This window comes from Oryctolagus cuniculus, chromosome X, assembly GCF_051225735.1.
Source record: "Oryctolagus cuniculus isolate XC-2025 breed Fujian yellow rabbit chromosome X, ASM5122573v1, whole genome shotgun sequence".
Taxonomy (NCBI): domain Eukaryota; kingdom Metazoa; phylum Chordata; class Mammalia; order Lagomorpha; family Leporidae; genus Oryctolagus; species Oryctolagus cuniculus.
In genome coordinates this window covers 109,830,885-109,857,299 of record NC_142888.1, presented here as the reverse complement: position 1 = coordinate 109,857,299, position 26,415 = coordinate 109,830,885, and the positions used below count along the sequence as shown (strand labels likewise).

At 42.0% G+C, this 26,415-nt stretch overlaps 1 protein-coding gene across 9 annotated transcripts in view; it reads left to right on the top strand.

The window, feature by feature from the left end:
- HS6ST2 (heparan sulfate 6-O-sulfotransferase 2) overlaps positions 1 to 26,415 on the top strand; it is a 322,049-nt gene that overhangs the window by 268,894 nt on the left and 26,740 nt on the right. For 5 of the 9 annotated variants that reach the window (XM_089324345.1, XM_002720300.6, XM_008273224.5 and 2 more), the window contains one exon: positions 1,187 to 1,273. The exons of the other annotated variants lie outside the window; for them this stretch is intronic. In XM_089324345.1, the coding sequence (XP_089180471.1) occupies positions 1,187 to 1,273 (87 nt within the window). The remainder of the gene's footprint in view (positions 1 to 1,186; positions 1,274 to 26,415) is intronic. 9 annotated transcript variants of the gene reach the window in all.

Sequence of the window (26,415 nt, the reverse complement as noted above, 5' to 3'; positions counted from 1 at the left end):
TGCAGTCACACCCGTGTAGCATTTGAAGCTGATGCATGCAGGGCAGTATATCAGTTTTGACCCCCACCCCACCTCAAATTCCCACAAACAAATACAGTTGTTCACAGACACCTATTTCTGAGGTGCGTGAAGGATTCATAAATATCCAGAAAGCTCTGGGGCATGCTCTGAGATAATATTCTGTGCCTCTGGAAGGTTCTGTTATACACTTTGAAAGCCTGGATATGCATTTTTCTTTCTTTCTTACTTTCACTTTTTATAAAAGGTTATGCTGATGTAGATACTACTAACAAAAAAAAAACTTTCTGATGAAATCAGGATAAATAATTCCACACATCATCAAGTGGAGAAAAAGGCTTTGAATTGGTTTCCATGGAAATCTGAAGATGAAGTAAAGTAATAACTTCAAGGCCGAGCAGCTGAGTTGAAGATAATGGTGAAATAGTTTGATAAAGGAAATAGAATAAAGTAATCAAGAGGACTCCAATCAATTATTTCTTTTTGTTTACCTTTGGGTGATTAATTTGTCTGCGTTTATTAACCTGATGAGATTAAGCAGACCTTCCTTGTGATTTATTTTGTAATTGTTTCCAAGGTTTGACATAAGCTGTGGAGTTATTGAAGGTGGAGATTTAAATTCAATTACTCATGAACCAGGTGGTGCTTCTCCTGAAAGAATATCTGAATTCATGGCCTTCCCATGTAACATTATGAGTGAAAATTATTAATTCATTGGATAGTATCTCCCAAAGACTTTTGCAAATCATTTGGCACCCACATACTTCACTAAAAGTCAGCAGCTTCAGAACTGAACTTGTAATGCAGATAATCCACTGGCTGGAAAGAAAGGATTTTCTGTTAAAGGACTACTTATTTTATATTATATTTTATTAGAGTCTTCTTTGAGATCTGGGCTGTGGTGCTATCATTAATGGAATTCACTAGCTCAAGTTTTGAATGCCGAAAGGATAGCGTACTTTGAGCTTGACCAGTGGTTCCCACTGTCTACCTTTGAGGGATGCCACTAGGTAGGACCAGGTTTTACTTTGACAGGGAAGAGAGAGAGAGAGAGAGAGAGAGAGATAGAGAGAGAGCACGCATGAAACTCTTTAAATGAAGTAACTACTTTTTGTCTCTGTGATTCTTGTTGTATACATATTTTTTTCTATTCTTTCTGTGGGTATAGTAAGGATAGACGAGGTTCTGCAAACACTAACCCAGGCGTCAACTCTCCATCATCTGCAAAGGCCCGGAACGCATCTAAGAGTGGGAAGTAAGTGCAAAGTGCCCTGTGCATCTGACATAGCTGTCACAAAGCCATGTGATGTTCTCATTTTGTCATTCATTTGTATTCACTCAACAAAGATTTATGGGATGCATTCTGTGTGCCTCACACTGGGCTAGTCAGTGGGGAATTGAAAAGAGTAATGCATGTGTCAGTAATACTGGATGCATGAAGAATGAAAGAATGGGACGGGGAAAGAGGCGAAAGTCAGAGATGGCTTTGGAAAGATAGCTTCGAGCCTGTGAAGGACAAGGACACTAGTCCATAAGGGCAAGGTAAGATTTGAACTATGACTTTCAAAACTTAAAGAGAGAAGGAGCAGAAGCGATTCATTGTTTCATAATTTGCACGATCTATGAAAATCTGTCTTTGATTCATACACTGAGGTTTAGGTTTGAGTTGGAAGTATCTGGGAAGCCATTCCATAAATTTCCTGCTTGAATTGGTTTAAGTACATTAACATTTTAATCACATCACTGATTTACATGATTTACTATTTACCTAGTAAATAGCAATGTACCATTTCCTAAATGACTTTTTGGTATTTCTAAAACTTGTATTGGCTGAATATTTGTGCTCTTAGATTTATGTCTTTGAATATATTCTAGAAGACAACATTGGCTGGTCTGTCCTTTTGGTTTCTGCAAAGCCTGGCAGTGTGAAGCAGTGCGATCCCATGCATATGACATACCTTTAATTAGGCATTTACCCTTTGAAGTGGCTGCAACCCTCTGGTGAATGACTCAGATTCCCTGGGAGCTTTCTCTCTTGGCAGTGTGAAGCGTTTTGCCAGGCAGAAGCACACCCAGCCTGCATCTAGGAAAAAGATGAAAGATGCCTTCATCATGCTAACAGCTCTAATCGAGCAATAAGATATGTCACTACAAGAGCACAGCTTTGCAATGAAAGGTGAATTTGTAATGGTCATATATTTTATGTATTCAGCATTGGACCATAAATGCTGCACTTTGAATATGATCTTATATTCAATTCCCAAAGTGAAAGATCTATTGGTTGCTTTTTTTCCTTCTTCTTCTCCTCCTGAATACAATTTCAGGTTTGCATAGAAAGCTGAATGTGGGCTATCTTGGAGAATATAAAAAGCACTGGGGAAGATAGAAGACTAAATCTCTGAGTGGTTAGAACTCGTTTCAGTTATTTATTGCCAAGCACTGCCATCAAAATGATGTATAAATTATGAAGGAAAGGAATTGATGCACACATTCCCAAGCAACTGAATGTTTCCAAATTAGTCCCAAGTCATTGTTAGCGCACACTGTCAGTTGACAGATAAGGCCCTGGGGAGTGGCTTTTAACTCCATGTTGGCAGAAATGGCAGCCCCGACCTGGCCATGGTGTACACCCTCTCATGCTGACGTCTACAGGGTACAGGTTTGTCTGTTAAACTCTCATGTGTGGATGTTTGTGATTAGCTATTGTGTTTTGAAAGGGGCAATGTTTTGTCTTTTGGCTGTGTAAGAACCCACTCTTTTACTCTTTGAATGGAGAATCTCATAATAAGCCTCAAAAAGAGCAGTTGGTAGAATTTGACATCAGATGACATAGAGAACGCGTACCTAATACTAGTCCCAGGTTGTTCGCAGTAGGAGACCTGAATAAATGCATTCTTAAGTAGATAAACATCTCATTTCACATTTGCTATATTTGGACATCCCAAGCTTTTGCCATGAGGGCCTCCTTCACACAATCTGAGCCAGGTGCTTTTTACTTGCCATATATAGGGACTCACAGATTGAGTTAGTCTTTGTTTTTTTTTTTTTTAATTGATGTAAAAGTGCTGCAATAATCACTTCAAAGATATGTGTGCTGAGGCTGGTATTGTGGCATAGCAGGTAAAGCCACTGCTTGCGTCACTGATAGCCCATACGGGTGCCAGTTCATGTCCTAGCTGCTCCACTTCTGATCTAGATCCCTGCTGATGTGCCTGTGAAAGCAATAGAAGATGGCCAAAGTGCTTGGGCCCCTGCACTCAGAGACCCAGAAGAAGCTCCTGGATCCTGGCTTTGGCCTGGCCCAGTACTGGCCATTGTGGCCATCTGGGGAGTAAACCAGCAAATGGAAGATCTCTCTCTCTCTACCCCCCTGTCTGTTTCTTCCTCTCTCTCTCTCTCTCTCTCTAACTGTGCCTTTCAAATACACAAAAAGTAAACCCTTTTTTAAAATATGTGTACCAGTGCCCCTCCCCTTGCTTATCTATCTACCATCAGTTTTTGGGAGGTTTTGTGGATTTTTTTGTCCTGTGGCTTCTTTTTTCTCCTTCTTAGGACAGCTTTATCAACAGCAGAAGTAGTGACCTTCCACAGCTGTGGTGAGACTCTTGGGAGGCATTTTTCTCACTGTTTAGAACAGTGTCTATCAAAGCATAGGGCCTACGTTACAGTTGAGAGAGTGTTGTTATTTATGGTTCCCAATGCATTGTCCACCTAGCCTTGCTTTTGGTGTGTGTGATGATGAATGGATGATAGGTTGATTTGTGCACCCCAGGGCTTTTCCACCATGGTGCCTTTTCACAGCAGCCAGCATGGAGGGTGCTGTTCTGCTTGGGTTTCAGATATTATTTGACCTGATGACAGTGGGATATGGAGCAGTTAAGAGTTTCTTTATGTTCCTTTGAGGCCAGGTCCAGCCTGGGAGGTAGATGAGTGTTTTTCTTTTCTGAAAATATACTCTCCTCTTTTTTGAAGAAATGAAAAATAAAAAATTCAAGCTGCTTCAAATACACATCATAACGAAAAAGAATATATGCACTCAGTGAGTGCTTTGGATCAACCTTGTACTGAGCTCTGGATACATGTTTTTCTCATCAATACTCACCCACCCAATACACATGAAATCGGCATTCTAATTTCTGTTTTACACATGAGGAAATTGAGGTTCAGAGAGGATAATAGTGAGCCCAGTTGGGGTCTCCAAATGAACAGTTTTAATGGAAATGTTAACACAAATAATAATAGTAATAATAGCTAAAATATGTTAAGCATCTACTTTGTGCCATTGTGCTTGAGGTCACATTGATAAGTAAGATACAATAGGTCCCCCTCACATCTTAGTAGGGGAGACAGAGGATGATGACCAGGTATTTAAGTGCTATAATGACATCATCGCAAGATGCTGGAGCCCACATAGTCAACTGCAGGGTTGGAGTGGGGAAGAGATCATGTGGGGATTTGAACGAAAGCCTGAAGCTTTCTGTTTTATCCACTTACTCTGTGGGTAGCAAGGTGAAGTCAGATGAAGAAAATGCAAGACAACCACTCAATTGGTCAAAACAAGTTGGGGTTGTGAATTTGGACAGAGCTCAAACTGAATGTCCAGTTGTGCCTTCTTCTGACTTTTGATCCATTTGAAACCTACTAAAATTCATGCCAATGAGCTTTGAAAACCTAAAGCATGAAAGTTGTGTCAGTTCTGCTTGCTCTGTTTCATTGCTTGGGTCTGAAGCTGGGTTGCCATCCCCCTGTGTCAGGGAGGAACAGATGGAATGGGATATGTCTGAAGAGCAGAGCTAGACTGCCCCGCCAGTGACTTTCAGGGAGGTACAAGCAGTTTCTTCTATGCAATCAGCCAAATTGACGAGACAGAAAACATAATCAATGCAGAGCTACAGCACTGAGATCAGGAAGCCTAGATTTTGCAGAGGTTGACCCATGACCGACAAGTCTAGGCCATTGAACCTCTTTGGTGATGTGAACCTGTTGTTCTGGCCAACACAGTGGGCCATGGTCAGTCCATTTACTGACCCATTGGAGTCTCTAGAGAGCACTTGAACTGTCAACACTGAGCATGCTTAGTAGCTACAAAGAGCCTTTTTAAAAATTTGCATTCTTTGGCTGAACAGATAAGGGCATTATGACTCAAGAAAGGTAAGCCACTTTCTCAGTCGTGCATCTGGTTAGTAGCAGATAACAGCCTAGAGCCCTGCTTCTAATACTTGTTCAGCACACATTGCACTATAATGTGTGCCATAGTTCTTCTCCCTGAGAGCAAGATACTTCAGCCAGTCACACCGAAGAAGGCCAGGAGCTAGGTGTCTGGATGCCCAGCCAAGTGCTCTCTGCTCCATTTCATATGGTGTTTGTGTGGATGGACTCCACTAGTCGTTCTGCAAGCAGAAACTTTTTGGAGAAATTAGGATCATCGTACTTTTTGTAAAATAAAGCAACAACGGTGAGGAAAGGAAAAGGCATGCATTTCTAGAACACTTCAGTTTTCTCTGCGATAACATCTTTCTGGTTTCTGTTTTGACAGTCACTTTTTCTCAACGTTATTGTGGAGCTAGCTAGAGCCTTTAATATACACTGCCATCCATAAAGCAATAAAGCAAAGGCATAGATCACTGCAGCCTTTTTTCCTCATATTATCCAACCAAGACTGAAGGAACACACACACACACACAGAGATATGTAAAATGTCTATAGACACATTCAGAGGCATCCATTGAAGGATGAGATTGCAAGCAGTTGAGATGCTTGAGATGCAAGCAGCTTGAGATGGTTTTCACATAGGTTCAGGCTAGGGAATGACAAGGACCAAGTCCAATTTTCAAATACTGGTGAAGGCCACAATTCTAAGAGGGCCAGAGTAGAGCTCACAAGCAGTTCCTAGAAATGATACCTTAAATGTTGAATTAAGTACTATCAGCGTTGGCTGAAATGAATTAAACCAAGCGAAAGGGGGATACTGCTCTGGGGAGAAATGTGTATAAAAGGGGTCTACGAGATGATCAAGTCAAACCTTGCTGACTTCACAAATTTACATGGGACTGACCCTCGTAGCAGGTGCCATAGGCAACTTGACTCCAACTCGTTTTCGCCAAAAGTGTCTCAGCAGTGAGGAGCACACAGCTTCATGAATAAACATATCCACACCCCTTTGGTTTTGGTTGGAAGCAGCCAGATGAAAAACTTGACTGCTTTAGAAAGAAAAGACGGAGTCTTGCTCACTCTGTGTGAACTTAGCATGATGCGGTTTTATGTTCAGATTCAACTGTTTACACGTTCAGTGCTGGAGTCCAGGGTCCTGCATATTATATCGTGATTGTCATTTCCTCCAATTGAGAGCCATGTTGAGACTGCTCCTAAAACCACTGACTTTGTCTCCCTGTGTGGATGAAAGACTGTGTGTGTGTGTGTGTGTGTGTGTGTTTTCACTTCAAAATGGTTGTATACTAGAGGAATATAACAATCAAAAGGACAAGTATCTGACATTTCAAATAGTGGAGGTAATTGTATGTGATGATCATGTTAGTTAGACTAAGGCTAATACCACTAAAAACTGGTGACAAACCAAAGCATGACACTGCTTGTTTTTTCCTCTCTTGTTTTTGTTTGCAATTGCTCCCTTGTAGAAAACAACAGATGTAAAAAGCAGCGTAAACCAATGTTAGAATGTATTCTTCAAAACAACTTTTAGCAGAGTGTTCTGCAGATGCGTTTATGTGGAACCTAATTGCCAATTCTTTCAATATTCTCCATCCAGGATAGTGTGAGACCTTCGGTCACAACAACAACGTCAAACCTATCCCAGAAAGTGCACTCATTAATAAGACAGGAAAGTAGCCTAAGCCACTTGATAAAGATTTTCAGTAGCCAGATAAATAGCATAGACTTGACATACTTTTATGTTTTACCTACTGCTGAGCAGCTTCAGTACAGGCATGTTCAAAGATATCCTTAAATAAATTAATGAGACAACTTTTTGTGTATTTGAAAGAACATGAAATTTGGAGTCAGATAGACCTGGATTTGAATCCTGGCTCTCGCACTTATTAACTTTGTACCTACCTGATTGGGCTGTTATAAATATTAAATATCCAAATCTGAGTAAGGTATTCTTAATGCCTGGCTCATGGCAAGTGCTCACTTGGTGTCATCTAGTGATTATGCTCGTTTCAGCTGCCAACATATGCAGCTGAGGACAGTGTGACCTGGCTATTGTAATTCTGGCCAGTACAATTCTGATGAGCTCTGCTTGGCTCAGTTTGCCTGGTTATATTGCTTTGCCAGCCCCTGAAATGGAGAAGCAGATGCCCCAGCATCACTAAGACTATATAAATAATGCCAACAGATTGAATAAGACAAGAAATGAGTGGCAGATCCAAGAAGAAACAGTCCAACCATGGAAACATTTCCTGCCGAGGCTGTGTAATACACTTACTAACATAATAAGTGCTCCTGCCAAATATGTGACTGTCCATGCTGCTCGTGGTTCTACAGCTTAGTCAAGAAGAGTGTTTTGCTAATTGAGCCTTGGAAAGCAGGAAGTAGCTTCCTTATGGAGGCAGCATGCTGCCACTTTCTGGAACGGGGGTCTTTAAAGGGTCTTTTTCCCATCCCTGTGATATACATAGTTGAGAAGTCTCATTGGCAAAGCTCCAGTTCCCTCCCAGGTACTGGTTGGGATGTCACCACTTTTTCTTCCACTCAAGATAACTTAGGCATATTAAGAGCAGTGTTAAATGGGATTCTTCTATTTTTTTCTACAAATAATAAGAAAATCTCTTTCTCTCTCTCCTTCCCTCCCTCCAACTCTCCCTCTTCCTATCCCTTTCTCTTCCCAGTTGTGTATTTATCTCAATTCTCCATTTTTAGGTCTCAGCCAAGCTGTCTCTGAGTGTAGAGAATCACAGAGACCAAATCAATTACATTGACTAATTCCTGTAATCCAAATTTGTTGGTTTGTAGATAGCTACTAATTAGGTATGACTAACAATGGTTTGCAGTATTAAGAGATTATGGAGGCCCAGAATCAGCCCTAGAGGCATTCCGATCTGGCTGAAAAGCCCATGAGAGTATTTCAGGCATGGAAAGCCAAGACACTCTGGGGAAAAAAAAAAAAAAAAAAAAAAAAACCTAAATGAAAGATCTCTGTGAGCGAGATCCCAGTGGAAAGAACAGGTCTTCAAAGAAGGAGGTACCTTTCTCTGAAGGGAGGAGAGAACCTCCACATTGAATATGACCTTGTCTAAACAAGATAAGAGTCAGTGAACTCAAAAGGCTTCCATAGCCTTGGAAACTCATGACTGGTGCATAGGGAGATTACTGATGCCATAAATAGGAGTGTCAATTTGTAAAGTCAACAACAGGAGTCACTGTGCACTTACTCCTCATGTAGGATCTCTGTCCTTAATGTGTTGTACATTGAGACTTAATGCTATAATGAGTACTCAAACAGTATATTTCGCTTTGTGTTTCTATGGGGGTGCAAACTGTTGAAATCTTTACTTAATGTATACTAAACTGATCTTCTGTAAAAAAAAAAAAAAAAAAAAAAAAAAAGAAGAAGAAATTAGAAATTCCCAAAAAAAAAAAAAAAAGAGATTATGGAGGCCAGCGCCATGGCTCACTTGGCTAATCCTCAGCCTGCAGCACTGGCACCCCGGGTTCTAGTCGCAGTTGGAGTGCCAGATCCTGTCCCGGTTGCTCCTCTTCCAGGCCAGCTCTCTGCTGTGGCCCAGGAAAGCAGTGGAGGATGGCCCAAGTGCTTGGGCCCTGCTCCCGCATGGGAGACTGGGAGGAAGCACTTGGCTCCTGGCTAGTGGAAGGTAGACCTTTCCCTCTCTGTCTCTCTCTCACTGTCTGTAACTCTCTCTCTGTCTCTCTCTCACTGTCTAACTCTGCCTGGCAAAAAATTTAAAAAAAAGAGAGATTATGGAAATAGAGTGTAAATCTCACATGCTGTCTAAAAAATTGTTATGACTTCAACATTTACTGGAAATCTGGGGTACAGAAACATTCTAAGGTAGTTTCTAATTTGAGGTCCAATTTCTCAAATTGTTTTTCTTTTCTGTATTTTTCTTGATTTCATATCTAAGAAATCTTTGGCTAACCCAAAGATTTTCTTTTACTTTTTCTTTTAGAAATTATATAGTTTTAGGCTCTACCTTTAAGCCAACTGTCATTTTTAATTAAGTTTTATGCATGGTACATGATAGAGGTCAAGGTTTAGTTTGGTTTTCCATAGGATTATCCAGTGATTCCAGTACTGCTTCTTGAGACAGCCTTTCCATATTGAAATACCTTAGTGCCGTTGTTGAAAATAAGTTGCTCATATGTACTGAGGTCTGTCTCTTGACTCTCTGTGCTATTCCATTTATCAATATGTTTATGTTTATGACAATATCACCCTGTCTCAACTACTCTAGCTTTAACATAAGTCTTGAAAGCAGATGCGGTGAAGCCTCCAATATCATTCGTCCTTTTCAAAGATGTTTTAGATATTCAGGGTCCCTTCTATTTCCATGTGGATTTCAGAATTAATGTATAAGTGTCCACCAGAAGAAAAAAGGCCTTCTGAGATTTGGCAGTGACTGCATTGAATTTATCAAATTTGACAGGAACTAACATTTTAAATGTTTCAAATCCCAGTGAACTTGATATGTCTCCACTTATTTAGATCTTCTTTAATTTCACTCATCAATGTCTTATAGGTTGCAGGGCATACATCATTCCTATCTTTTGTCAGATATATCCCTAAACATTTCACACATTTGATCCTATGGTAAATATTATTATTTTGTTCGATTCCGTTTCTTATTGTTCATTTGTAGCATATAGAAGTACAGTTGATTCTTGTATATCAATCTTATATCCTGCAAGCCTGCTAAGCTTTCTCATTAGTTCAAGGAGCTTTTTTTTTAATAGATTCCATTTGATATTTTATGTGGGTGGTTGAGTCATCTGTGAGACATAAGTGCAGTTTTTAAAATTTTTATTTAATAAATACATTTTTACATACATATAACTTTAGGAATATAGTGGTTCTTCCTCCCATATACCCCCCAGCTCCCATCCCACCTTCCATTCCCTTACCCATCTCCTTCATTATGGTTAATTTTTAGTATGACTTTATATACAGAGCATAAACTCTGTGCTAATCATAGACTTCACCAATTTGTACCCACACCCACACACAACATATAGAGAACAGTTTGGGGAGAGAATTTGCAGTGTACAGTTTTATTCTTCCTTCCCAACATGGATGTCTTCTTTCCTTGCCTTATTGCACTGGTTAAAACCTTCAGTACAGTGTTGAATAGCTATGATTTTTTGACTATGTAGATAATTTCCACTCATTTAATTTTGTAGAAAGACACAAGTAACAGTGCAGAAATAGTTGAACACTGGAAATGTCCTTTGAAGATGCTATTTTTGGAACAAATAGTTGGTCACCACCTTTATTACAATGCAAAGCTAAATTCCCAAAGTATTATATGGGCATTTCATCAAGGGAAGTAGATTCTATTTACAGAGAAGTAAAACAAATAGTGAAAAATAGAATGAAAAGTAAACCCTAAAATTTAAAGAATCACATTCATTCTACCTGTTATTCTTTCCTCCTCCTTCTTATTCTCTCTCTCTCTCTCTCTCCATAAGTTCTTTTTAAAAAGATTTATTTATTTATTTATTTATTTGAAAGAGCTATAGAGAGAGGGGGAGAGACGGAGAGAGAGATCTTCTATCCACTGCTTCACTCTCCAGATGGCCACAACAGCCAGGGCTAAGCCAGGCCGAAGCCAAGAGCTTCATCCCAGTCTCTCATGTGGGTTTAGAGGCCTAAACACTTGGGCCATTTTCTGCTGCTTTCCTAGGCACATTATCTGAGAACTGGGCCAGTAGTGGAGCAGCTGGGACACGAACCAGTGTCTATATGACATGTCATTGTCACAGGTGGCAGTTTTACTTGCTACACTAAAATCTCAGGCCCTTTAAGTTCTTTAAAAGAGGCAATGCTGGTGCCGCGGCTCACTAGGCTAATCCTCAGCCTGTGGTGCTGGCACACGGGTTCTAGTCTCCATCAGGGCACCGGATTCTGTCCCAGTTGCTCCTCTTCCAGTCCAGCTCTCTGCTGTGGCCCCGGAGTGCAGTGGAGGATGGCCCAAGTGCTTGGGCCCTGCACCCGCAGAAACCAGGAGAAGCACCTGGCTCCTGGCTTCGGATCAGCACGGTGCACCAGCCACAGCAGCCATTGGGGGGTGAACCAACAGAAAAGGAAGACCTTTCTCTCTCTCTCTCACTGTCCATGCTGCCTGTCAAAAATAAATAAATAAATAAAAAATTTAAAAGAGGCAATGTAGTATAATTGTTAGGATGGCAAGGGCTAGAGCCCAATTGCTGCTTTCAAATTCTCACAGTACCGTGGGCAGGTTATTTCATCTGTCTTTGTATCAGTTTAAAAGAGAATACTAACAGTGCCTGCTTCATAGTACTTTTGCAATGGTTTCATTCTTCATTCCACAATTTTATTGAGGGCATGCTATGTACCAGGTATTATCTAGGCTCTGGGGTTACAGCAGAGAGTGAAACAGATAAAATGTCCTGTCTTCGTGCTCATTCTAGTGGAAGGATATAGTCATTGCACAAATAAGTAAAACATTTACTATTTTAAAGGGGAATATGTCATAATAGGGATCATGCAGAGGAAAAGGAAAGGCATTAGGAGGGGACAAGAAATTTGTAATGTAAAGTGGTTGGGGAAACTCCTCTAAATGGTGATATTTAAGGAAAGATTTGTTGTATTTAAATGAGTTAATGCATGCAAAGCAAATTAGAATATCTCCTCATATATATGTAAAATATATAATATGTTTTTATTAACTACATTTTATGGAGTGCTTTCTGTGTGTCAAGAACTTTGTTAGCTGCTTTACACGTTATTATTTTTTAATCATTACAATAGGCCTACCAAGTAAGGCTTGCTAGCCCTCTTTACCAAGGAGAAATCTGAGTTACCATTGACTTGTTCAGGGTCACACAGTGAATAGATGATGAGGCCAATACCCAGACTGTATCTGGGCTGGTTCCATGAGATTAAATTCATTCATTCCTTCTGGAGACCCTCCTTATTAGTTAAGGACTATATTAGACCTAGAGTCACACATATGAGAAGATTGGCCGTGCCATTGGAGGACTTGATTAGAGAGAATAGTGTTGAAGGAAAGGAAGGTTCTGCAGGAGCCGTGAGGAGTGAGGAAGTCTCACCATCTCCTTAATAAGAGAGTAAGGGTCATCTTGCTTGGGACTCCATTACCAGCATCTGGCCCTTATGCTTCTATTACTGTGTTGTGTGTAAGCGGCCTGAGACTGGGGAGCAAACGGTAGAGTTAGAAACATACCAGGGGATTCCAATTCAATCCCATCAAGGTGGCATGTACCAATGCAATCTCACTAGTCCAAGTGATCAATTTCTGTTCACAATTGATCATAATGATAGGACTAAGAACCAAAGGGATCACATAAACAAGAATAGTGTCTGCAAATACTAGCTGATAGAATTAAAAAGGCAGAGAATGATCCAACATGGGAAGCGAGATACACAGCAGACCCATAGAATGGCAGATGTCCTAAATAGCACTCTGGCCTCAGAATCAGCCCTTAAGGCATGCGGATCTGGCTGAAAAGCCCATGAGAGTATTTCAGGCATGGAAAGCCAAGACACTCTGAGGAAAAAAAAAAAAAAACCTAAATGAAAGATCTCCACGAGTGAGATCCCAGTGGAAAGAATGGGTCATCAAAGAAGGAGGTACCTTTCTCTGAAGGGAGGAGAAGAACTTCCACTTTGACCATGGCCTTGTCTAAATATGATCAGAGTCGGTGAACTCAAAAGGCTTCCATAGCCTTGTCAACTCATGACAAGAGCCTAGGGTGAATACTGATGTCATAAACAAGAGTGTCAATTTGTTAAGTCAACAACAGGAGTCACTGTGCACTTACTCCTCATGTAGGATCTCTGTCCTTAGTGTGCTGTACATTGTGATTTAATGCTATAACTAGTACTCAAACAGTATTTTTCACTTTATGTTTCTGTGTGGGAGCAAACTGTTGAAATCTTTACTTAATATATGCTAAACTGATCTTCTGTATATAAAGAGAAACGAAAATGAATCTTGATGTGAATGGAAGGGGAGAGGGAGTGGGAAAGGGGAGGGTTGCGGGTGGGAGGGACGTTATGGGGGGGAAGCCATTGTAATCCATAAGCTGTACTTTGGAAATTTATATTCATTAAATAAAAGTTTAAAAAAAGTTTTGGAAGAATTTAAAAAAAAGAAAAAGAAAAATGAATCAGGACTCAGCTCACTGATGAGTAAACTATAAATTTTGTCTAGAAAACACTGGCAGTGCTAAGCAATCAGTTCACCCACCGTCTGTTCGTGCCTACTTGAGATAGCGTTTACAGTAGATAATTCAGATGTCACATGCATTTGAAGCACAAAACATCAGTGTACAGGTGCCTAGAATCCTGCAGACTGGGTTGGGAAGATAGAGATGCATCACGTTGCTTCAAGGTTACATGAGATTATAAGAAGTTTGTGGGGAAATGGAATTAAAAGATGCACGTTGTATATGAACTTTTTGAAGTTCTCCCTGTAGTTATATGATTTGCAAGGGGCTGCTTTCTGGGATCATTTGATTGGGGTTGGGGGAAGAAGATGGGGATAACAGAAGAAACTGCTGGCTTGAATTGACTGAATCATTTCATCAGAATGATCAGCTGGCTAGCCATGTGCAGTCTGGCACAGCTAACACAGTTTTGCAGCCATCACCGTGTGCAAAACTCAGAGAGAATTGGGTGACATGATGGGAAGGGAGGTAAATTTGGCTTGAAATGCCTGCTAGCATTATATCTATAGCTTAAAGATGGGAAAATTAAGGCCAAAGAAGTGGTATAGTTTTCTCAAAGCCACATAGATAGTAAATGGCAGTCCCATGATTGAAACTAGGGCCCATTTAACTCTAAATCTTGGGTTTTTTTCCTGCTCCGTAGGTCTGAAGTGCAGACCATTCTGAAATTTCAGTCAAATAATTTGAGGTACCCGATCCTCCCTCTACCGCGAGAAAATCCTACTTTATACTTTTCCACACAGGTAGAGACCTTAAAGAATTCTTCTCCAAGAAATGCAGTAAAGGCTGCCAAATATAGTTAGGCCCAGGACTTCCTAAATAACAAAAAATATCATTTATTGTTTCCTATGCACCAGGGCCCATTTGAAGTGCTTTAGGTACATGCATTATCTTATTTATCTAAAATCTACTCCATGATGTTGATTCAAGGCAAATTCATCAATTGCTTAGGTGGCAGGGTCCATGCCAAATCTTAGCATGCCTGGGTTGTGAAGCTGTGCAGAGTGGTGATTCTTCCAGGCCTGGAGTCTGAGGGATTTTGCATTTTTGGCTGCACACATCACATTCGACAGAATTAGGAATGCTAGGTTTCCTTCCAAGTGGCTCATCTTTGTCCACATAGTTGAGGAGAAGATACGTGTTCCCTGGCTTTGTTGAGGTGCTCTCTCCCCAGTGTCACTCTTTCATGCCTATGGACCTTTCAAGGGTGAACAAGTGATTTTGTACCTTCACAGTAGGTACCAGGGCAGCTGTCCCAGATGTGATCTCTGTCCAAAAATAGTACATTGCCACTACCCATCCATGTGAGTCACCCAGCTCCTTCTGTGAAATGCAAATACTTGTTCTTCCATTCCTCCTGGCACCACCAGGAGGGTGTGAAAACAAGCAATATAATGTCTGTAAAGAATTTGCAAAAATAAATAGATAATAACTCGTCACATGGGCACTCTTTCTGCTGCTTTTCAGGAACTTTGGAAAAAGTACTTCTCCACCTGAGTCCAGTTGACAGGCTCACACTCTCTGCTTCAAGAGTGTCTTCTGGCCAGCCTTAGGCCAGATTTGCAGCTGTTGCCCCTTTCCTCCCCCAGACCATCATGTCCTGTTCCAACCATATGCCTAGCACCTTGCCAAATATTCATTTCTCAATTGCCCTCCTTTAACAGCGGTATTTCAGGGACTAACTGGGCATACTTGAAAATGCATCAAGCCTCGAGGCTATGGGTTTCTTTACTGGTTTGTCTGGTCTCCAGCTCTCACCTGATGGCAAGGAAGAAACAAATGCATATGATTGTTGATGGCTGTTTACTTTTTCTGCTTTCTTATGATTTGAGACACAGTGTTCCCATTCGTTACTGAGTCTCTGCAATGAGCAAGGCAATTGTGCCAGGCAGTCGGTGTGCCAAGGCAAAAGAATGATCTCTCCTACCTCCTCCTCTCCCTGCAGATGCCTCCTGATGGGGAGTCTCTGCCTGCTGGTCACGGTCACCATTCTCTACTCCAATTTTGGCTCGTACTAGATGACAAAGGCAAAAAGAGACAGAAAGAAGCAAACGAGGCTCACACGGCCATGGCAGTATGTTTGCCACGTCCTTCCCCTGTGTAGAGCAGTGATTTTCCGTCTATGCTCTGTACAGCCTTTGAGCTTGGAGGCAGGATGTCAGAGCCTGTCCTAAGTGGGAATGATGAGTGGGCTGAAATGATAAATAGATGGGGCTCATGCTCCCACTCGCCCACTTCCTGAACAATGCCATTTTAATTAGTTTATGTATTGTGATCTGCCTAGATTTCATTTTTTAAAAGTCCAGCTGCCAAGAATGAGTTTGATCACCCATGGTGTGGCCCCAGCTTGAGACTATTCAGGGACCAAAATATGGGATAACTGCTTTTATGCACCATGCTCCACCTGCCCAGTGACAGCCAAAGCAGTTCTGGCTCTGAGACAGTATTACTATCCCCTTTCTCACTTCTGCAAGCTCCTTAAAAAAAAGAAAGAAAAAAAATGAACACTTTCCTTCATATAGCCAAATTGCTCTGAAAGATGAAAGGGACCAGACTGACAGGTGATTGTTCCCTAAGATTGCAGCTACTCCCAGGCTGAACCTGAAACACTTGGAGACAAAAAAAAAATGCCACAGGTTTTGAGTAATGCTCCCCAACTGGCTTCTGCTCTCAAGACTAAATGAACACACACTATTTCCACTCCGTTTCTGTAAACTGGCCTCTGTGCTAGGTTGTACTGAAACCTGTGGGAGAAGAAAATACCATTAGCTAAAGGAGAGGATTATATTAGTTGCTTAAGCCATCCTCCCTTGGAAAATAGTCAGGTGAATGTTTATACCAAAGTCTGCCTTGTTAATTACAAAGCCATTAAAAGGCCTGTGGATTCTTCTAATATTTATTCATTGTAGGTATTTTCTATAATCCTATGTATTTTCTTGTTACAATATTTAATTCTCTTTCTAGTGATTTTTATTATGTTTATTGACTATAATGCTATTATCAGGTCCAGCCTTCCCCTTGGTTGTGTCCTTTTTTTCAGTACCATTGCCCGTATCTTGAATAACCTCTTTCCTTCCTCTACCCATGTCCAGATCCCAATTTAGTAGAAAGAGCTTAGTCTTTTAAATTAGGGTAACATGGATTTGTATCCCAGCTTTAGCACGTTGGACAAGTTACTAAACTTCCTGAGCCTCACTTTCCTCATCTGTAAAATGGGAATAATAGTTGGGCCTCTGTCTCTCATAGAGATTGTTTGAGAATTCAGCGAGATGACTTACACCGATCTTCTGGTATATAGCAATGCTTTTTAAATGGCATCGTCATTATTACTCGTATTTCCAAACACTTGACATGCTGTTTTCTCCACCATGTCTCTCCTGATGCTGCCTCAGAGCGGCTGTCCCTCCTCAAACAATCTCCGTTTAGCATTTTTTTTCTTTTTTTTATTTAATGAATATAAATTTCCAAAGTACAGCTTATGGATTACAATGGCTTCCCCCCCATAACGTCCCTCCCACCCACAACCCTCCCCTTTCCCACTCCCTCTCCCCTTCCATTCACATCAAGATTCATTTTCAATTCTCTTTATATACAGAAGATCAGTTTAGCATACATTAAGTAAAGATTTCAACAGTTTGCTCCCACACAGAAACATAAAGTGAAAAATACTGTTTGAGTACTAGTTACAGCATTAAATCTCAATGTACAGCACACTAAGGACAGAGATCCTACATGAGGAGTAAGTGCACAGTGACTCCTGTTGTTGACTTAACAAATTGACACTCTTGTTTATGGCATCAGTAATCACCCTAGGCTCTTGTCATGAGTTGACAAGGCTATGGAAGCCTTTTGAGTTCACCGACTCTGATCATATTTAGACAAGGTCATAGTCAAAGTGGAAGTTCTCTCCTCCCTTCAGAGAAAGGTATCTCCTTCTTTGATGACCTGTTCTTTCCACTGGGATCTCACTCATGGAGATCTTTCATTTAGGTCATTATTTATTTATTTATTTATTTTTTGCCAGAGTGTCTTGGCTTTCCATGCCTGAAATACTCTCATGGGCTTTTCAGCCTGATCCGAATGCCTTAAGGGCTGATTCTGAGGCCAGAGTGCTGTTTAGGACATCTGCCATTCTATGAGTCTGCTGTGTATCTCGCTTCCCATGTTGGATCGTTCTCTCCCTTTTTAATTCTATCAGTTAGTATTAGCAGACACTATTCTTGTTTATGTGATTCCTTTGACTCTTAGTCCTATCATTATGATCAATTGTGAACAGAAATTGATCCCTGGGACTAGTGAGATGGCATTGGTACATGCCACCTTGATGGGATTGAATTGGAATCCCCTGGTATGTCATTCACATGGTCGTTAATTAATTGACAAATACAAGAGTACTTCAAAGATTTTGTGAAAGGATGGAATTAAAAGATAAGTTTATCTGGGGGCAAAAATTTGGAAATTCATGCATAGCTTGTTCATAAAACCTCTTTTTCAGGAATTTTTGAAGACCCCTTATATAGATGGACTTCATATTTTTTTGCACCAAAATAAACTTATTTTTCAATTCCATTTTTTCCTGACCTTTTGGAAGTACCTTTGTATTTATCGTGTATGCAAAATGTAATGGCCACAGTATTAATGCTGGAGTGGGATGGATGTAGAGAGATGGAAGTGAGCGAAGGAGGAGAGAAGGTGGATATAATGAAACTGAAAAGTACCAATTCCATCACTGCTCTGAAATGTCTTATTTTTAGTAGAGAATTTGCCCCTACACCAAACAAGTAGAATACAAAGGACACAGCGGTGTGCTTTGTAAGGAAGATGCAACTAGAGGTGTAGTTGGAAGGACTCTGGCTGGATGCTGAGTAATGAATGACAAAGTTCTGGAAATGACAGCTCTCTTCTTTATTGTTGACTTTTGCTCTGTTTGCGTATTTCTCCAGCTAAGCTGTGTTGCATGACTCCTAAAGGCAAGTTGGGCATGTTTTTTCAATCGTCTGTACAACCTAGCTGAATCCAAAGTGGGCTCTCAGTAATATGTGTGGACGTGAGACATATCTACACAGTGTCTCAGGAAACACAGTGAAGTGTCTGCCACATCCCCTGGGAAAGACCACCTACTCTCTTGTTTTACCTTATCATAAGGGCAGAAAGGGGGTGCACTAGAATTCCATATGTGAAAAGATGAAAATGACATGGCCCCATTTTAAAAAATAACGAAATGAATGAGTAAATCAGTAAGTCCTCCTTGAGCTTATTTTAAACAAAGAGCATTGTGCTGAGGGTTTTGGAATTGAACCAAGCGGAGAACTCATTACATTCCCCTGATGCCCATGATAACACAGACAGGGGCCGGGAGCACTTCTGGGACGCTCTTACCAGCTAACAGGCCTCTATCTGAACCTACCGCTTATCGCTGCCTTTCTCAACCATTGTCTGGGAAATCGTGCCTGAGAGTGCTTTCTTTAAAACCACTTTCTGGAGGTATGATTGACGTGTAAAAAAAAAGCTGCATATATTAAATGTATATATTTCCGTGACTTTGGGGATAAGTATACATCTATAAAATCATCACCACCATCACCCCTCCAAGTGTCCTCTTGCTCACTTTATTATTATTGGTTTGGTTTGGATTGGGTTGTGGAAATAATTCTTAAAATAAGATCTTGTCGCTCCCCCTCTTCGTGGAGGAGCAACACTGAACCCTGCCTAGGCTTCATATCCGAGTCACGGCACCATTATGTCGCTCCCCCTCTTCATGGAGGAACGACACAGGACCCTGCGCTGTTCTTTCGTCTGCTCGGCCCTCCCCGGGTTTGCTGCTGGTTCTTCCCGGGTTGGCTACTATCCCTTCCACCTCCGTGGAAGGGCAGTTCCCCCTGGCCACATTCCCCACTTCCGCAGGGGAGCGGCACACCGCCGGCCGGCTTTCTCGGGGGCTGCACAGGTGTTCCTTCAGCTAGATGTTCCCCATAGATGTTCCTGGTGCATGCCGTCTCTCTCCTCCTTTATAGTCCTCCTCCGCCAATCCCAACTCGGCTGCCCACACGCCGAGTACGCTGCTCTCCAATCAGGAGCAAGTCCTACAGTTTATTGGTTGAACTGGAGGCAGCTGTGCGGAAGCTGTTTACTTCTCTCCCAGCGCCATGTTGTGGGAGAGCAGATGCATAGAATAAGTCTTAATTCCAGTAACTCAGTCTAGTCCGGTTGCTCCCCACAGATCTACCCTTCTGGCAAATTTCAATCTGCAATACAGCATTGTAGACATTATGCTGTACAGAAGCTCTCTGGAACATATCTTGTGTAACTGAAAGTTTGTACCCTTCAACCATCAACTCCCCATTTCCTTGCCCCCTGGTAACCATCTTTCTACTCTATGCTTCCATGAGTTGAAACTCAATGTGTTGTTGTTTTTTTTTTGTTTTTTTTTTGTTTTTTTTTTTGACAGGCAGAGTGGACAGTGAGAGAGAGAGACAGAGAGAAAGGTCTTCCTTTGCCGTTGGTTCACCCTCCAGTGGCTGGCGCACCGCGCTGATCAGATGGCAGAAGCCAGGTACTTATCCTGGTCTCCCATGGGGTGCAGGGCCCAAGCACTTGGGCCATCCTCCACTGCACTCCCTGGCCACAGCAGAGAGCTGGCCTGGAAGAGGGGCAACCAGGACAGGATCTGGCGCCCCGACCGGGACTAGAACCCAGTGTGCCGGCGCTGCTAGGCGGAGGATTAGCCTAGTGAGCCACAGCGCTAGCCTCAATGTGTTTTTGATGGATGTTAGGATCATCTTCCTTGGCCTGGCTTCAGCCATAGCAGGCTGCAGGACCTGTTGGAAGTTGGATACCTCATTTCAACTCAATGCACAGTTTCCCTGCTCTTCTTCATATTCTTGCCTCACAGCAGCCATTTCATTAAAGGAGTGACAAATTCAGTAGGGTGCTATCATTTTAAGGCAGATTCCAATGACTCGGAATTTTTCTTAATTGAGACTGGGCTTGGCACAAGCAGCAGTGAGAGACAGAAAAAGCTGAAAGGCAAAAGATGGCTTCTACCCCCCAGATCTGACCCAAACTAACTGTGCCACTTTGAGAAAGTCACCTGGGGGCCGGCATTGTGGGGTAGTGGGTTAAGCTGCAGCCTGCAGCACTGGCATCCCATATGGGTGCCGATTTGAGTCCCTGCTGCTCCACTTCTGATCCAGCTCCCTGCTAATGGCCTGGGAAGGCAGAGGCAGGAAGATGCCCCAAGTCCTTGAACCCCTGAACCCACATGGGAGACCCTGAAGAAGCTCTTGGCTTTGGCCTGGCCCAGCCCAGGCTGTCATGGCCATTTAGGGAGTGAACCAGCAGATAGAAGACTTCTCTCTTTCTCTCCCTCCCTCTTTCTCTAACCATGCCTTTCAAATAAATAAAGTAAATCTTTAAAAAGAGAGATAAAGTCATCTGGCCTTTCTGAATGCCTATATTCTCTGCTATTACATGGGGAGGCTGGCTTTGCTGACTAAGGTACAAATAGCCAGACAACTCCCATTGCCACCATCCGTACAAATAATGGAGCTAGAAAACATGAGATCCTTTCCAGGTAATTTAATACTGCTGCATTTTCAGGGTGGTGGGCTGAGGAGATGAGTTTTAAAAAGGGGGAAAAAATAATTCACAACTCCCAAGACAGTGTTTATAATGGTCTACTAAGAACACATTTAAAAGAAATGGCCTAATTCTATAGCCTTCCACCCAGGACAGCCAGCCAGTCCAGTCAAAGGGACTTTGGAATAGGAGCATAAGCAAACTCCTTTCAGTGAAACCTAGAACTGCTTTGCAGAAAGTGGAAAGGTGGAGTTTTCCCCTAATACATTTAGAAACGATCACTTTCCCATTGCCAAACTTCATTACCACTCCCAAGTGCTAAAGCTTTGAGATTAATGAGCCTCATCCCAAAGAGACTGCAAAAAAGGAAAAAAAAAATCACCAGCACATGCTATTTACTATTCTGCATTCTCTGAGAATTAATGTCAATAATACTGTGGCAACATTTTTCAAAATAAAGGATGGAGTTTTCTAATTGTCTAGTTAAAAAAAAAAAAAAAGTTCCAAGTCTGACTCCCCGGAGAAGCCACCTCAGTTTAAATCATTAACAAGCAGAAATCTCTGATAATTGTGGAGTGTTTGCAAGTGCCTTAATCAGGATGGTGTTTCTGAGTGGCCCGTTTTAATTTGATCACACTGATTAAGCTTCTGTAAGCTAATATATGTTGCATTTCCAATTCAATTAAATGAGAATCTCCTGCCATTACTAGATATTACCAAAATGCCCTGATGGGGGAAGACTAGATTTGGTATTTTCAATTGCTGCTGACTTCCTGATTATATAATCTGCGTATTAAATGAAATCGATGAAAACTCAAATTAAATTCAGCAAACTTTAAGGAGTAAATATGTTTTTCCCATACTTTTGGTATATTTTCACCTCGAGGTGTGAAGCATATTAGTTGGAACTCATTGATTACCTTTGCTGATGCATTATACTGCCCCCCCCCATAGGCCAATTCCTAGAACAGTCTGTACTATTGGAAGGCACAGTGAATGTAGGTGATGAATAGGAGTTCCTTCTATTATATATGTATTATAGTTGTGCCTCTTTCAGCGGTAGATAAGAGCTATCTTATGTAAATGCAATTGCTTTTTAAATGTAAATGCCTAGTGGGTCATCGATCATCCTGGTGATAGAAGAAACAGAACAACAAGGGGAGGTGTGAAACAAACTGTCTAGGGACAGAAATGAAGCAAATTGCTAAGTGGGTAACAGATTGAATCGATGGAGCTGGAGAACTTTGTTGAGGGGGGTTGGGATGGCAAAACAGCCAAGAAGCTCCTGGGAGAGGCGTATTGGAGCTGCTCTCTGACTTGCACCTGCAGAGACCTTGCAATAGCCTTTCTTTCTGATATGCTGAGAACTATTACAAGAGAGAAGGGAATAGTTAGAGCAGGTTGGAAGCAGGAGCGACTGAAAAAATATTTGGCTGGATTAAGTGGGACCAGGGCACCGTGACTGCCTGACACTTGTGTGTGCCAAACAGGTTTTGAACCTCCCAAGCCTTGCCACTCTCAACACCCCACACAAATGGTCAGAGTTTTGTCTGCAAGTGGCCCTTTGGGGGTGCCAGTCGCATACCTTACCCTGCAGGAAGAGGGAACTGTAGAGACCTAATACTGCCAATTCCCACTCCCTAACAGATCTCTCAGTTTCTCACGTGATATCATGAGGCAGGTATACCCAGCTGGGAACACAAGAATTGGCTGAGTCAGAATACCCTGGCATTTTTTTTCACAACACGTTGGTGTGGTTTTGTGTGTGTGTGTGTGTGTGTGTGTGTGTGTGTGAAGTCTAGATCTCAAAACCTGCCAGAAGCCAACTTGTGTGACTCACAGCATAATAAAGCCCTTTAAATCAATTTCTAAGACATCTTGAAGACAAACAGGGGCAAAGGCTTTCTATTTCTGCCCCATATTTTTTTATATCCCGCCTACTTCCACAAAGCATTTGAAGTGACTTCCAAAGACTTTCTTAGTCATGGCCAGGAGTACTTAAGAACTGTTTCTGAATGTTAAGTCCATGTGTAGCATATAAGCAGAGAAGACTGATTATGTAGAATCTAGAACATAGCAGGGTTCTCTCACTTTATATAGTAGACCAACTCTGGGGGAATGGCTCAGGTAGGGAAGTATTTGGGGGGCTCTTGCTCCATTCCTCCCTAGGGCATCTTTTTGGCTCCCTCCTCCAGCATGTGCACTATTTCAGCAGTGCCTTTCCTCCCACGCAGAATGTCCCAGTCTCACGGTCCATAACTGTCTCTGTCTTAGCTTACTCTCCAATGAAGTCTGTGTTAATAAATGCAAGCTAGTGATTACTAGAGGTTTCCTATGTCAGTCACCCAAGTGCTCAAAGGATTCCCTATATAGTTAAGAGAGAGTTAAGAATCAGAAATACCACCCTTAAAAGTCAGCATTCAGAGTGTAGAGTGTACACACCCTTGTTCCAGTCAAAAGATAGCAAGTGTCAGAATTCAGGCAAAGCAGATAGGTCCTGGCTGCTCTGGCACTTTGTGCTCAGAGACGGAGAAGAGCAAGTGCTAGGGTTCAGATGTGGTGTGTCATCCAAAAGTTCCTGTGGTAGAAGTTTGGGCCCCATGTTTGGTGATTGACAGAGGTGGTGAAATCCTTAAGGGGTGGGGCTTGGTGGGAGGTTATTAGGTCACTGAGGGCTTTGCTGTTGGAAGGGTTTGATGCTGATCTCTTGGAGTGAGTGAGTTCTCACAAGAATGGGTTGTTATGAAAGAGTGAGCTTGACCCCTGAATCTCCCTGGCTTCCTGTCTCCCTCTCACATGTTTCCGCCATGTTGTCACTTCAGCCAAGGGAGCCCTCATTAGAGGCCAAACTGAGGACTTCTAAACATAAAATTCATCTTTTAACAAAGTATGCAGCCTCAGGGATTGTGTTATAATATTGGAAAGCACACTAATACAGCAAGGTTATATATTTTGGAGCCCTAGGAATTGTCAGAGCCTCTCAGTGGGCCCCAGCAAGTGTTCAGAGAAAGCCAGGAGAAGAGACTAGAGGCCTCATGGGGACAAGGTTTGTATCAAGCAAGCCAGCCTGGAGGGAGAGCGTCTCCATCTGCCTTTTCCCTCAGTCTCCCTCCTGTCTAGACCTTGTCCACACTCACCTTGTGCCATACACATCACTTCCTCCTCTCCAGTCTACTTTATTCTGCCTCCTGTGCTTTCACCCCCATCCTCCCTTCATTTTTCTTTTCCATCCTGGTCCCCTGAGTCCTCTTTGTTTCCCAGTCTCTTCTCTATCCCTCCAGCCTCTATGACCCCTTACCCTCTTCTTCCATTGAGTCCTCTGAACTCTCCTACTTCTCAATTTCCTTCAGTCATTGCCAGATGAGCTTAACGAAGGCTGAAAAAAGCAAGGGCACCCATGAACCCTAAATGTGGATACCTCCAAAGTGTCAGCCTTGTGGATCCTCAGCTGCTCCCAGAGAAATCACTTTGCCTCTCATCCCCCTGCTGGAAGACCGAAATGCTCCTATGTAGGCATGGTCTTTGCCTAGCTGTGTCTTTGGCATCCATCTCCACTTCACACGCCTTTGACCTTAGCCTTAGCCCTGTAGCATCTGTGCAAACAGTGTTAGGAAGTTATTAAAGCTAAGTTTTTACCTGAAAGAGGCTTAATGTGATATAGGAAGAAAGTCAAGGTTTGCCAAGAGTTTCAGGAAGACAAGAAAGCCTCCCTACTCCAGGCATGAGGCACTTGAGGAAGCATCCAAGCAGTATGTATGATAAAAAGGAGCTTTTAAAAAATATGCTTTGGGCAAGGAAACATACAGATCACATGTGTGAACTCTGCAGCCACCTTGTTGGGGAACCGAATCCCAGGTCTCCCTTTTACTAGCTTAGCTGTGTAACTCAGAGAGAGTTGTTTAGCTTCTCTGTACCATGGTTTCTTCATCCATAAAATGAGGACGGTAATACTAGCACCTGTCTCATAGGGAAGTCATAATAATTAAGTGAATTAATACTTATTCATGGCTTAGAATAGTATCTAACAGATAGTGAAAAGTCAGCGGAGCACTTGCAATAATTGTCAGAATATGGGTGTGTGCAGTATTCCCATGAGGCATTTTGAAGACTGTTTGATGAATGAGTGTGACCTACTCACATGTTTTCAGCAGAATGTGTTTCTTACTACCTGAAGTAGCTGACCTGGGGCTAGATAAGGATCACTAAGCCATTTCCAATCTCAAGGGCATTGGTATCTCTCCTGTGCCTTGGCATCACACAGTTTATGTGTACACTTCCCATGGGCCCCAATGCAGGAGGACCAAGTAACAACTGCCCATCCTCTGGCAAACCTAACCCTGAATGAATGGCCCTCTCGCTGTGGCCATGGAGGTCATTCATACCCATCAGCTAAATTGATTCATTTAGCATTCTGAAATCAAGGGAAACAAGTGGACAGTTCCAGAGCCCTGGGCTTCTGGTATCATTTAACACTGAAAATTGCACCTGGAATGAGACAAAGAAATGCTTAGGTATAAAATGATAGAGACCAAGTTTAAATTCGAAGTAGATAAAGAACAATCTAATTTTTGTAAGCCTTGGCTTTTAGCTCTACCAAGTGCCTTTTGTGTCTGGGTAGCAATTCCAAAATGGTGGTGGAATTCTCAAACTCATTTTTCTTCATTCTGTTTCGCGGCTGTAACCTAGTGGTACAGAAAAATATAGCTTCGATCTTCATAGCAGGACCTAGTCAGGAAACGTGTTGAGCATTTGCTTTGTCATAGAACCTGGGTCTTGGCTTGGCCCTTGGTGGTATCTTTGTGAATGGCGAACGGCGAACTGGCACACTCTTTATAGTCCTGGAGTCCTGGGAGGGGTTCTCAGAGCTAACTAATGTTTCCTTAAAAGATCCTGAAATGTGTGTGGGGTAACACATATTTTATCATAGTTATTCTGGCTCTGCGAGCGCAATGAAAATGTTAGCCTTGGCATATCAATCGTGTTTTACAGATGACTGTAATTTCCTGAATGTCAAAACTCCAAATTTTTCAACTAAGCAAACTTTTCAGTGGCAAAACAGATTGCCTCCATAATGTATCACTGTGGGCAGGAAAAATGAAATCTTTATGCGCTGTATTATGAATCAATGAGGCATTGAGATTCTAGGAAGGGTGAGTGGACTCCGGAAAATGAAAAACTGCCACTATGCCATCTCTACAAACCGCTGTTCAGGGACTGGAGGCTGCGGTGGCTTCCAGCGTGTGGGCCACAGAAATAGATTGAATTCAAGTTGAAACCAGTTCCTATCTTTCCCTGTATTTTCATGGGGGTAAATGTTGCTGTAAATATAGTGTGAGTCAGGTCATTTCACACACCCTTGCCCCAAGGCCTCCCAATGTGATTCCCTTTGCTCTGGGGATAATGGCTCTATTG